This window comes from Salvelinus sp. IW2-2015, linkage group LG23, assembly GCF_002910315.2.
Source record: "Salvelinus sp. IW2-2015 linkage group LG23, ASM291031v2, whole genome shotgun sequence".
NCBI classification, from domain to species: domain Eukaryota; kingdom Metazoa; phylum Chordata; class Actinopteri; order Salmoniformes; family Salmonidae; genus Salvelinus; species Salvelinus sp. IW2-2015.
Genome location: NC_036863.1, coordinates 42,330,737 through 42,344,676, shown reverse-complemented (window position 1 = coordinate 42,344,676; position 13,940 = coordinate 42,330,737). Strand labels below are relative to the sequence as shown.

The window sequence follows — 13,940 nt, the reverse complement described above, 5'->3', positions numbered from 1 at the left end:
TGACCAAATACACACCAACAACGACACCTACACACACACACACCTGACCAAATACACACAAAACACAACAAACGAACACCTACACAACCCTGACCAAATACACACCAACACACACACCTGACCAAATACACACCAACAACACCTACACACAAACAAACAACACCTACACACACACACCTGACCAAATACACACCAACGACACCTACACACCTGACCAAATACACAAACACACCTGACCAAATACACACCAACACAACAACTACCAAATACACACCAAACAACGACACCTACACACACACACACACCTGACCAAATACACCACTAACACAACAACGACACCTACCACAACCCTGACCAAATACACACTAACACAACGACGACACCTACACACACCTGACCAAATACACACCAAACACACACCTGACCAAATACACACCAACAACGACACCTACACACCACACACCTGACCAAATACACACTAACACAACAACGACACCTACACAACCCTGACCAAATACACACCAACACACACACCTGACCAAATACACACCAACAACACCTACACACAAACAAACAACACCTACACACCACACCTGCCAAATACACACCAACGACACCTACACACCTGACCAAATACACAAAACACACTGACCAAATACACACCAACACAACAAAGACCAAATACACACCAACAACGACACCTACACACACACACACACCTGACCAAATACACACTAACACAACAACGACACCTACACAACCCTGACCAAATACACACTACACAACGACGACACCTACACACACCTGACCAAATACACAAACAACGCCTTATTAGACATAATTGTTTCGTTTTCCACACAGCCCCGTCACAGATGTGAGAAATGTCAGATTAGCATAGAGCTGTGCTCCTGACGGGGCCCTCTACACGCCTGGAGCTTAAACCCCAAATATCAGCCACCTCTAACACCCACTGGCTCTCTGCCTGGGCGGCCTGCCACCACACGTCAACACACAGTCTTCTGGAATGCAATCGTTCTGAAAAACTCCAGATTTCACAACGCTGCATTGGTTCAAACTGTCATTTCCAATGAAGTGGCTAGAGCAGGATCATCTAGAGTAGGAGCCAGAGGATCATCTAGAGTAGGAGCCAGTAGGATCATCTAGGGTAGGAGTCAGTCGGATCATCTAGAGTAGGAGGCAGTGGGATCATCTAGAGTGGATCATCTAGAGTAGGAGCCAGTAGGATCATCTAGAGTAGGAGCCAGTGGGATCATCTAGAGTAGGAGCCAGCCCAATCCAACCTGTCCTCATCCTGCTCATAGATGTGCACCTGCCAGATGTGCACCTGACCACGACTGCTCCAGCCCTACCCCTAACCTTCTGCAACCTCCACCCCCCCAAAGCCTCCAAAGCCTCTGCTGTGCACCCCTCCGCTCCATGTCCCTCTCCAAACCCCACCTGCACCACCACACCTACTACCCAGTGGATGAATGAGGAGCCGCCAGCCAGCCAGGTGACTTTGTCTCTTTGACCTGTTCTGGCCCACTGCTCCCCTTATCTAGTGATTCATCCTCAATAACTCTCACAGTATTTGTTCTGACATTTTAATTAAAATACTACTACCCCCTTCCTGTGATAAAAAGGGTGGCGTCACAGAGCACAGCCCCACACTGCACTGCACGGCGCTGGCCTACCACCTGAGAGACTCGTGTACACACACAGGCAGGGAGAAAGCAAAATGAAGGAACAGAGACCGAGATGGGGTGAAAGGGAGAGAGATTTTTGGGGAAAAGGGGGAGCAGAAAAAGAGAGAGATGATGAGTCAGAAAAGAGATGTGGTGGGGAAAAGGGAATGAGGATGTCAGAGAAAGAGAGGAGAAAAGGAGAGGGATCTCAATCATGCCTGTCACTTTCATGATGACCTTGTCTCACAGCCGTAGAGAAACAGCAATAAAGCAACAAATGGCTTCAAGAGGCGATTGTGGATCTCTGTGTTGGTTTCGGTCAGAATGGAGCTGCTATTTTAACTGACCTCAACGAGGTTTGAGAAAAGCCATAACCCACCACGGACAAAGCAGATCCCTGCCTCAGTAAAAACACAACTGACTACTCCAATATATTAGATTGATCTGCATTAAGTAGCAATAAAGGGTTTCAAATCCAAAATGGCAAAAGTTATTGGTTCTAGAGGCAAATTTGTTCCCCATGAGGAGACAGACTCATAAATTATGAGTCCAGGCCAAATGGGATGCTGGAGCTAATTAAACATTACATTTCCACTCCATGCTAAGTAAATACTGTGCCCAATTCTGTTCTGTAGGTAGAAAGCCAGCATGAGGGTTTGCGCTCAGGCTAGAATGAATGGTGGCCGGTGTGTGTGAGAGAAAAAAATGGATCTGTCGAGTTCCAAAAGGTAGGCTACTCACCATCAAACCATACAAAAAGGAAGCACCCAAGGAGGCCAAGATGATCAACTGATACACTTCATTTAATCCAAGCTCAAAAAGATCCATACTCATGTTCTGTGTGTTAAATGAAAAGAAATGTTGACAAAAACAACACAGCTTCATGACAAGTGAGAACCCTAAGGATATAAACTAGGTCTCGGGAAACATCTCCAGAGAAACATGTTGAAACAGTACATCTATAATTCGGCGTAATAAAGGAGGTTCCGTCCGAGGTCATGTGCTAATTCGCCATCAAGGAACCGAGCCGAGCCTGACAGAAGGTAATGGGAATCAATGGGACAACGGCCTAACGCCAGTTTGGCACGCAGCCATCAATATCAATCATCTGTATTACTGATAACGTCTCCGAGCAAAAGCCCGACAAATGTCAGCGCATTCTCACCCAACTACAAACCAGCCTGATCTTTCTTCTTTAGGAATGGATATCACGAGGTACTTAGAACATCGGAGCACATTATTTTGAATCAAGGAGTGACAGTGATGTGTGAAGGTGATGGTATGTAAATCAAGCCAGGAGAGAGGTTAGATGGTTATTTGACGGGGGGGGGGGTCAGGTGAGCACTTTCCTACTGTACCTTCTGCGGGTTCCTCTCCAGGACTAGCTGGTGTGTAGAAGAGCCTGGACACCACAGGAGCCAGGTCTTCTTGGGCAGAGCCAGAGGCAGAGGAACATGTCAGGTGCACCAGATCTGTGTTGGGAAGGTAGAAGAAGAACACACGGTGTTATTAGCCAAGCGGAATATCATTGTTGCTTCATTAGCTGATGTTGTCCTCCATGTCCACATCAGCCCGTCTACCCTGTAGCATGTGAGAAGCACCTTCCCTAAAGAGATGGAACATTGTCTAATTACTCTCCACAGTCAGTTCCCTAACAACCTGTTCCTTAACACACTGCACAGCTAGGCCATATCAGTATCTCCAGCATGGCTGGGACTGTTCCGTGAAAAGTGCCCAGAGAGGATGGGGTTGGAGGGAGCTGGGCTTTGGATGCATGGTGTTGGACCTCAGAGGGGGAAGAGGTGGTTTCATCTTCAAAGCGTTCAGCCCCGCTCCTGCAGGGCGGTATTGTGAACACCATGTTAACGGTGGCAGCGCTGGGATCCAGAGAGTAGGATCCTGGGCAATCCCAAGAGCTCAAGACAACTGTAGGGCTCCTTCTCCTCTCCTTTTTGTTCTTTCTCGCAGGTTGACAGGTTTTTTTGGGGGGGGGGGGGKTTCAAAAGGAGCAACTACAGCAATGGGAACCAGATAGCTCCTGACTGTGCCGTGCTGGCTGGGGGGGGTGTAAAGGGTGGATGGAGGATACAGGCCTCCCCAGTGGGATGAGAGGTGCGTCATTGGCCAGAGGGTCCATGGAGATGCCGCTCAGAGGACGTATGTGACACTCTACTCACACTGGGACTCTGGAGGCCCTCCACTCTGTCAGCTCAGGAGCTCAGGGCCCAAACAAAAAAGACCAGGAGAGTTGGGAGGATAGACGTTACTCTGTTGTACAGCAGGGCTGTCCGTTGAGACACTTGATGCTCATTCTGTGGGAAACTAAGCTAGCAGATGGAGAATCGGGTGCATATCTGCTGTCTTCAGGCCTTTAAGTTTTAAAGTAGCCAGGGAGAGAAGACTTTACTGTTAAGACAGCTCATTTCATGGCCAAATTTCAATTTGAAAATGGCAAAACAGCATTGTTCCCATTGGGTTGCTAGTTCAAATCCCAGGAAGCCATGTTGCCCTTGAGGAAGACACTCGGATCAGATTGGCCTGGTATATATTCATCAGTATAAATAGATATTCTGTAGACTGTAAACTCTGCAAGTATCATTCAATGTAGATGAATGGTTCACCTTTTGTGTGAGTGTGTGTGTGTGTGTATCGCAGGCCTGTCAAGCTCATCATCATCTTATGATTGCAACTGATCCACTCAGGTAGAACTACATTACTTAAGGGATGCTACAGCTATCCATCTCCATCCTCTCTCACACACACACACACACACACACACACACACACACACACACACAGTAGGAGCAATGGCTCCACTTCACAATTCCATCATTCCAGACTCTATTCCTAGAGTGAGGGAGTGGACTTCCGCTGATTACTCCTCTCTCGCCCACCCCAGCTCCCCTATGGAGATGGAGATGGTCACTGGGCAGCTGTCACCATTGCTCATCTATCTAAGTGTGATGACTGACTGGGAAATAATACCAGGATTGCTAAAAACAATAACACTCATAAATAACACTACGGTTAACGACGGAAATCATCATCATCGTCGTCGCTGCTACTGGAGCCACAATTCAAAGGGAAAACCGGGTCATATTTCCAGCTGTCTGAGCGACTGATTCAGTGACCCGGTAAAGCAGCAGCAGTTTGACCCAAAGCTCTATACACACACAGGAGATGGAATGTTCAGAGACACTATCATTCACTCACCCCACTTCTCTCAGTCTCGGTTTTCAGTCTCATTTCCTCCATTAATTCTAGCCTGCCTTACAACCCTGATGTCAGCTAGTCCGCCAGAACAACTGCCTCCTCTAAGCACCGTGGAATTACCTTTCTAAAACAACGGTCCTCTATGTAGATGGCGCTGCCTAATTACGACCCCCCCCCTCCCCCCCTTACCCCCTGTCCTGGGCAGTGGGTGGGTGAGAGGGGTGAGTGGCCGGGGTGCAGCTGGACTCACAGGTGTCTAGCATGCAGGTCATGGTGGAAGAGCAGAGCTCTATGATACGGACCAGGGGACCACCAGGCTCCACGGGAGGCACAGTGACCAGGGAGATCTACAGTGCATATAGAGACAAGACAGGTACGTTAGACAGACAGGTACATTAGACAGACCGACAGAGAGTTGAACCACACAAAGTGCAGTGCTTCCGTAAGGCACTCTCACACACACACAGCCCTAATGAAGTGTGCAAGACAATCCTAAAGCCTATTACCAAACTGCAGTTCTAAGTAATGGGATCCCTGTAATCCTTTTATACGAATCCCCTGGATGTTATTATAATGTCCTTTCTGGCTGGAGCAGAAGTGAAATCACTCCTTTTTAATCAAGTGGACAAATTTAAGGAAGGAAAGTCAGTTTCTCCCATGAGGGGGAAAGCAGGGGACAGAGACAGCCGGGGCCAATCTCCCCCTTGTATCTGCCTCGGTCCACACTGTCATTCCACAGGACCATCCAACAGCTAATTACAAAAGAGACCATATTTAATTACGTTTTGTCACACAGTCATGTAATATTCCATTTCCACACTGTGTCAAGACACAGAAATTAATTTCATATTCTCCCTCCTACCTAATGAGCAGAAATTACACACGGTTTYCCCTCTGTCCTTTGTGAGTGATATTCAAAGCCGGATTTCAGCCGGGGAGAAGAGAGAAAGAAAAAAAAACTTGTGCCATGAAAGAAGGGATGAAAATTCAATGGATATATTCTCTTTATGCAGACACATTAGGGAATTGAGTTGATCAGATTTCATTCAACGTGTTCTATGCCATTATTCCATGTTTTTCATATCCATATCGAAGACTGGCACTCAAATTAGCGTACCTAATGCTAGCATGTCAATTCCCATTCTACAGCCGGTAGGATTATTCGATCAAATTCCAAACCAGTCACAACAAACAGCATTAGGGGGCTTTCATTGAACTGGTTACTTTTTCCGCAATTTATTTGGAGATCTTAAAATGGTACAGCCGCACGTCAGAACTATTGTAATGATCTCCCAAATTAGCCTGGATGTTTTGCTGTTTCTTCGCTGAGAACTTGGACGCGGACCAAGAATCTATACAAATGTGATAGAGCATAAAATATAATGTAATGCAACACAACACGAGTAGCAAAAGTGCAGGCTCGGCAGGAATACCGCTAAGCCACACTGGATATCTGAATAGCATTTAAATGTATTTTGTGCTTGTAAAGGGGGGGGGGGGGGGGGGTGTTCCCTTTGAATATGTCAAAGCATCTCTTTGTGTGGGACACAGGATAGGGGATGAGCCATATGGAGAACAACAGTATAGTACCTGCTGTTCAGAATCGGATGGCAGAATTGACCGGTCTGTGATGAGAACCGCTCTGGATATCTGCCTGTGAAAAGAGAGAGGATGGATGAAAGAGAGGAAGGGGGGGGGGGGACAACAGTAGAGAAAGAGAAAAAAACAGCAGCACCAATATTATTAGATTATTACAGCACTGTTTTCCTTTCTTGTTTTTTTTGGTTTGTTGTTGCGGTAGATTTCGGCTGTGAGACAGTCCAGTCTGGGCCATGCTACAACAGAACAGTGGCTGGGTTGGTTCTGGCCGGGCCGGCCCAGTCATTCTGCGCTGCCGTCTTTAAGAGCATTAGTCATGCTCTAATTGGGGTCAGTGGTGTAAATGTCAAGGTCTCCATTGACGGAGGCAGGCAGCAGTGTGGCGAGCAGAGCAGAGCAGAGCAGAGCCCAGTCACCTGCAGCCAGGTCTGTGGAGTGTGTCTGGGATAATCAGCCATTTCACCATGACACCACTGAAACTGTCCTACCGCACAAAGACCTGAGGAAAGATCCCCCGTTATCGGCACAGAGACCCCTCCTCCCAAGTTGACTTCACAAGAAATGTCACCTCTATGTAGGCTATTGCACTGTTCTCACTAAATTAATGTGCTGCCTGAAACTGTAGGTGAGACCAGTATCATTGGCTAGGTAGAGAAGGTACTGAGGAGGAGTATTGGGAGCCACTCTCACCTGGAATCCGTGTTCTTCCTCTGCTCTGCCCCGATGTAGCCATCCTCCACCACAAAGTGACTACAGCTGATTCTCTGACCATGAGTGTCAATCACAGCTTTGCACCTTGAACAAGAAAAAAGAAGATTAAAGTAACTGTCCAGTGTTTCCAGATTTTTATGAAATATGACCGAAAATTAATTACAATATGAGTGAAATAGTTTTACTTATAATTTCTTTAAATTAATAACTTTTATGGTATATTAAGTATGTCACCCGCACCTGCTAATAACCCATCTGCAACTGCCCACCTATAAACTCTTTCCATGACATAGACTGACAAGGTGAATATAGTTGAAAGCTGTGATCCCTTATTGATGTCACATGTTAAATCCACTTCAAATCAGTGTAGATGAAGGGGAGGAGACAAGTTAAAGAAGGATTTTTAAGCCTTGAGACAATTGCGACATGGATTGTGTATGTGTGCCATTCAGAGGGTGAATGGGCAAGACAAAAGATTGAAGTGCCTTTGAACGGGGTATGGTAACAAGTGCCAGGCACACCGGTTTGAATGTGTCAAGAACTGCAACGCTGATGGGTTTTTCATGCTCAACAGTTTCCCGTGTGTATCAAGACTGGTCCACCACCCAAAGGACATCCAGCCATCTAGACACATCTGCGGGAAGCATTGGAGTCAACATGGGCCAGCATCCCTGTGGAACGCTTTCGACACCTTGTATAGTCCATGCCCCGACAAATTGAGGCTGTTCTGAGTGCGCAACTCAATATTAGGAAGGTGTTCCTAATGTTTTGTACACTCAGTTGTATGCGAGTGAAAATCGGAGGCCTGCACCCGATTCTAACCCGCAAATAGAGAAAATGTACAGTTCCCAATTTGTCCTATTTGCCTTAGTGGGACGACGTGAACTTTTTCTGCCTAAGTCCCAAAAGCATTTGGTGATTGGCGTGTATTTGGCACTCATACAGTTAGGCCCTAAAGGTTAGGCTTACACACGAATGCCAGATAAAAATAATGAAAAAAAACCTCAATGTAGCCTATAGATATGAATTGCACTAAAACTATACATTTCTGGATTTTTTTTTATGCATCGTTTTCTCTTTATTCAACCCGCCCACCACCTACCAGCCGCCCTTCATCCACACAATATTTCATGACCCTAAACCCGCCCCACGGATTTAACAGCGGGGCCTGTGGCTTATGAGTCAACCCGTGAACAGAATGGTGTGGGCGTATACTGGTCCTCAGGAGTATGCCATAAATGTGTTGCTTAAGTCTGCAGATGCGGTTTTGATTTGCAACCGTTGAGTGGCTACGGATACGACTTGTCCCTGACCCTTTTTCCCCCTGGATTAAAAAGGTCCCAAAGCTTCTGCGCATGTTCGGGATCAAGTTCTGTGCATGTGCTTCTTTACCTATACATTACGGACACATTTCTTTGGTCTCCTTCCCTTCACATTTCTCACAGTCAATCATGAATGATAATTCTTCCAAGTTTTTACCAGTGAAACGTCCACGCAGCATCTACATACCATCCATTTGATCTCAATCKKTTTCATGGGGATATGCATTTAGATCTGGAGTTATACAGTGTTGTTCCGAAAGTAGCGTACAGTGTTGTTTTGAATGATGTACAGGGAGCACACGTTTTAGCATATTGTGTTAAATGGACATTTCTCTACATTTCTACTTCATATTCATCACCTCCAGCATCAACATATGTGAAAATGACACGTTTCTATGTTTTGTGGGGAAAAAAKATAGAAACACTAATGCTTCATGATTTGAACTAATTACGAGTAGGCATTGCCTGCTAATTGGTWGWTGATGTCATTGGAAACACCTGTTTTCCTCTATATATTTTTTTACTACAAACCATAGAAAAGCCATTTTCACATTTTGAAAAATTGTGAAATTTCCCTTGAACAAACTGTGTATTTTGCCTAGTGGTGCGCGCTGTTGAGTTTTGGCCACATGAAAGAAAAATGTATATTCTGTCATTGTGTGATCTTGCAGACATTGATTCAGCTTTGATCTAACTTCATTATTTATTATTATTTGAACCATTCCCCAGAGTAGCCTGTTCTCTACGAGTATTTTTTTAAATTTAAATTTTACAGATTCTTATTTACAGTGGGTAACTGCCTTGTTCAGGGGCAGAATGACAGATTTTTACCTTGTCAGCTTGGGGATTTGATCCAGCAACCTTTCGTTTACTGGCCCAACGCTTTAACCACTAGGCTACCTGCCGCCCCAGTAGAGCAGAGACTGTGCGTAAAGTAGAGAATAAACAAATAAACACATGCGCAGAACATGATCCGAAGCGTCGGGACGTTCAGTCCGGGAAAAAAATTGCCAACACAAAAATAAACACGCCATTGTTATACCAAATACCTTTACCGACCTGAGCTGTACGCTTCATGAGATGGTATTAATTAATGACCTTTGTCAAGAAAGGGAAAACAGTTGGCATCTGTGCCTCAGAACATTACAGCCTATAGTCCAGCACAAAAGAGAAGGATTGTTTTGGCAGCTTCTCAATGCACCACCGTCGAAACAAATACAAATGGCCTGGGCTGATTCATTAATCTTTGTAAGAAAAGCCAGAGTTGAATACGTTCTCTTTTTTTTGTACAAACAATGCAAGCCCAAAACAGAACCCAAACCATTGGCCAGATTGGTGCAATCTGTGAGTTAGCCAGTGTGAGCGAGGTGAGGCTAGGAGAGGCAGGATGAGGGGAGGCGAGGCTCTCTGAGCCCCCAGTCCTGGGCAGCAGCAGTGTGACCTTCCTGCGTTGCTCCTCTCCGACAGAGGGGGCACGGTGGGGAATCTGTCTGCTTGTTATGTCAAGAGTTATAAATGTGCTTTATAGGGCTCATTATCCAAACTAATGGGCTTGGGGTGACATCCTTGAAATGGACTTTCACAACACAATAAAGGAGAAGGCAAGCGGCACTCCAAAACGCTCRCTCCCACCCCCCTCCAAACCGCACCCCTCCGAATAATCCTCACCTAGGAGAGATTGACTGCAGGATGGACTGTTTATGTAAATGAAGATTTATTTACTAGGAGGAGGCCTGGCAGTGGGAGCTGGCAGTTCAAATCAATCCCAAACCAATGGAGTGGGATATGGGATATAGGAGACGGGATACAGGCCACAACCTTCACATCCCTGAGAGAACACACAGTTTTTTGAAGCAGAAAAAAATGGCACATCCTGGAAAGTACCTTCACGAGTGCAATATATCTAAATAAACAGAACTAATATTTTCATCTTAAACAGGAGGATAAAGTAAATGTGTTTCAACACTAAATGTATATCCCCTGTCATCCGCACACCTGCAGGCATAACCTGAGCCGAGACATAAAAAAGGTAAGGTCCAGCTTGGAACTGATGATTACCGCCCCCCTACCCACAAGGCCACGGCAGGCTTTATTGATCAGAACTGTAGTTCATAAACAGTATTCATAAAGCACGCAGGTCATACACATAGCAATCATGGTCACAGCCTTATACACAGCCATGCACAGTTATGCGTTGATAAACATCTCAACTGGAAGGAACTCTTTACTTCGGCCAAGTGAAACAAACTAACCCCCCCCCCCCCCCCTCCCACACATGACTTACTGTCGCAGGCAAGTTCTCCTCTGTTGGAAGTGACTAGGATCAAAGCGCATTAAGACTAAGGGATGGATAGTGACAGGAGTGAAGCGGCTGGTCAGTGGAGTCAGGAGAGACAGACAGACAGGCGGACAGACAGGCGGTGCAGGTGTCTGCTGTAGTAGTGTGGAGGAGCAGGTCCAGGACAGGACAGACGAGTGGCAGCTGGGATGTTAGGTCACATCATCCACTGCTGGTGCTGCATTATTAATCTCCCTCTACCCTTTTCAGCTTTATGTATGTAATAAGAGGAGACATAAGGAGGTAATTTATGACGCCGGGGAAATTAAAATCATTGTTCAGCCTGGCAGACACCTTGCCAGTTTATCCCCCCACCCCCACCTTCACAAAACTTTTTTCCCCACTGATGATGTATTAGGCTTGCCTTGGAACAAGGAGCAGAGTGGACACCTATGCGGCGCACGTGGAGAACGGCGCGGCCCTCTCGGCCACGCCTCACCGCTCCTTTATGGACTTCTCTCGAGCGCTGACTGACATGGCATTGGATCAGCTCCAACCTGAAACGCCGTTCACACAGAAAACTAGGAGAGACCGCGGCTGGTTCTGACTCGGGTCTGTGCTTTTAGCGCTTGCCATTGACTTTGCACGTGTCAATGTGTTAAAAATGGCGCTTCTGACTAGAGGGGACCAGTCAGTGTGTGGCGCGCATTAGGCTTCGCAGAGCCCTGGGTAGTAAGTAGATAAAAACCATGAACCACGAGCACTCTAGGAAATCCCAACCGGCTGCACGTGGATACGTCAAATGAAAAAAGAGAGCCGTAACCAAAGACTTGAGTACCATTAGCATTTTGCACAAAGAGGGACACATTATCAAAGGAACTGCACTTTCCAGTCTGAGGTCCCAGAAGGCAGTATTTCCCCAATGGCCAACATCAGAGACCGGCTGTAGAGACAGGGGCTGGGAGTTTCAGTCTTTGGGCCGAGTATTAGAGAGAGCACATACAGTATTACTCCTCACGACGCTGCTCCACCACAAGATTCCTGGCCCCCAGGGTCACCCACCACCAAGATGAAAGAATCTCAATATCGAGCCTTCCAAAAAAAAAGAAAAAAACCTAATCTAACCTAGTTTATGACAACAATCTACCTTTGAAACTCATTAAAAGGGCTTTCTAGTAGGGCCTGACGCACATTATCAGCGCAGATTAATCAAGGGAGACTGGAGATGAACTCTCATTTTTTAAGAGGCAGTAACAGAGGGCTTTTTTGTCTTCAGATGAAAATCAATTAGTGGAGGTAAGGCCACGAGGAAAAACCAGCATCACTCATCGCCAGCCCAAGTGGCAGGGCCTGTGATTTGTCTTCCGAGCTTGGCTGCTTCAGGTGGGGGGGGGGGGGTTTGGTTCTCCCGTCTCCCAGAGAATTAATTTCGTATCTATATTCCGGACCCCCTCTTCTTTCCTTGTTTTGGAGGACCACATACACAAATTACTTCTAATCGAGGTTGCTCCCTGATTGGAGGGCTGGAACAAAGGGGCTTGACGAGAACAGGGCAGCTTTTTTGTTATCTCAGCCCTGAACACAAATCCATCTCTCTTTTACTGCTTTGTTCTCACTTTTTTTGTTCTCACACTTCTTTATTGTGGAGGGGGGAGGGGAGAGGACTGGTGTGTGTGTGTTGTGGTGAATTGGGCGATGGAATACTCACTTKCCGGACTCCTTGTCCAGAACCAGACACTGAACTGAGTGGCGAAGACAATAGATCCCTCCAAAGACAGCACACATCCTGAGAAAAATACACAAGAGAGACAAGTCTTTAAGACAGTGGCCAGTCAGTGAATAAACATATAGGATATTCACTGCAATGCATTATAAAATACTCCAAAATGTGTATTTGACAAATAAATGTAAMTTTTTTCAAATCACCTCAAACGACTTAATGTGGTGACAATTACATATAAAAACTGTGGATGATCCTTGCTTTGGCAAAACTTTGCAAAAATCAAGTATACTTGGGTTGAATTACTTTTAAGTAAAACAGTGGCGAACACAGTGCAGACTGTGTGCTTTGGCCAGGTTAATGTGTGCTCCACCCACAGAGACGCAGCTGCATACAGACAGCACAGGTCTATGAGCCTGGCACTGGCTCTTTCAACACAGTGGGAATAACGGAGAGAGATGGCTGGGGTTTAAGGGAGCTCTGCCAGCTGTGACGGACTGGGGAGAGCAGGTCGAGAGAAAACAGAGGGAGGAATGGAGAGGAGGGACCAAGACACGCCTACCTCACAGACAACCACCACCGTTGCTCCTAAAAAGGTTTGTACCTGCCCCATAGATGAATTACCAGACATGGCATCTTAATAAAACATCAAGAGAATAAAACTCACAGGCAATCATCCAGGCCCATCGCATGGCCTCTACAGAACCCCATTCAGACGCCAGGGAACCCCTTTTGATGTCATTAACCCTAACTGACAGACGTTTAAGCTGATATTACTCTAATTAACTGGCCGCTGTCTGTCCCAATGATGCCATCCCCCGGCTGAAAAGGCGCCGCTGAAGCACGGCCGGCCCTGACTCGCCCCCCGCCCCCCCCTTTGGCATCTGCGACATCACTCTGCATCGCTGCTAAATTAACAGTTGTGAAAATCTGGGACCCCTCTGAGCCCCCGGTCTTTATAGCCTCTAAATGGCATTTCAGTTCCTATCAAGGCGGGAATCAGGGGACGTGATTTTTTAATACGGTGGCAAAACAATAGGGGCCATTAATAGCCGAACTCCGTGACAGYGCGCTCGGCGATGATTTATGAGTTTGTGTATAATTTGATTACGCTATTAATTCCACTGATTACAGCTGTAGCTAGTGTGGAGAAGGTCACATCCAAAATAAATCTTCGACAACCCTCCTCTCCCCTCTCATACAAAACAACTGCCTCCAACTAGTTATTTCTGTAATTAAAAGGTAATGTAACAAGAGCAGAAATAAGCTCGAGGCTCTAGCGGCAGTATCTCAAGCAAGGCAGAAATAAATAGAACAGCCTTAAAAAGGCTGGCAGTCCTCATTTTCTTGACAACTCAATCCCATACCTTAGATGATGGCAGAGAATGCATTTACAAGTTTACACTGGACGT

At 46.2% G+C, this 13,940-nt stretch overlaps 1 protein-coding gene and 1 long non-coding RNA gene across 3 annotated transcripts in view; both read right to left on the bottom strand.

The window, feature by feature from the left end:
* Positions 1-3,003, bottom strand: part of LOC139022921 (uncharacterized) — a 6,035-nt gene extending 3,032 nt beyond the window's left edge. Inside the window, exons 1-2 of the long non-coding RNA XR_011473993.1 lie at positions 410-3,003; positions 80-259 (exon numbers count right to left, since the gene is read on the bottom strand). This is a non-coding gene — a long non-coding RNA (uncharacterized lncRNA). The remainder of the gene's footprint in view (positions 1-79; positions 260-409) is intronic.
* The window catches only part of chm (CHM Rab escort protein), a 35,964-nt gene that overhangs the window by 4,629 nt on the left and 17,395 nt on the right, over positions 1-13,940 (bottom strand). For both annotated transcript variants that reach the window (XM_023968223.1, XM_023968224.1), the window contains exons 9-13: positions 12,517-12,594; positions 7,188-7,292; positions 6,489-6,552; positions 5,149-5,245; positions 3,044-3,157 (exon numbers count right to left, since the gene is read on the bottom strand). In XM_023968223.1, coding sequence (XP_023823991.1) covers positions 3,044-3,157; positions 5,149-5,245; positions 6,489-6,552; positions 7,188-7,292; positions 12,517-12,594 — 458 coding nt within the window. The remainder of the gene's footprint in view (positions 1-3,043; positions 3,158-5,148; positions 5,246-6,488; positions 6,553-7,187; positions 7,293-12,516; positions 12,595-13,940) is intronic.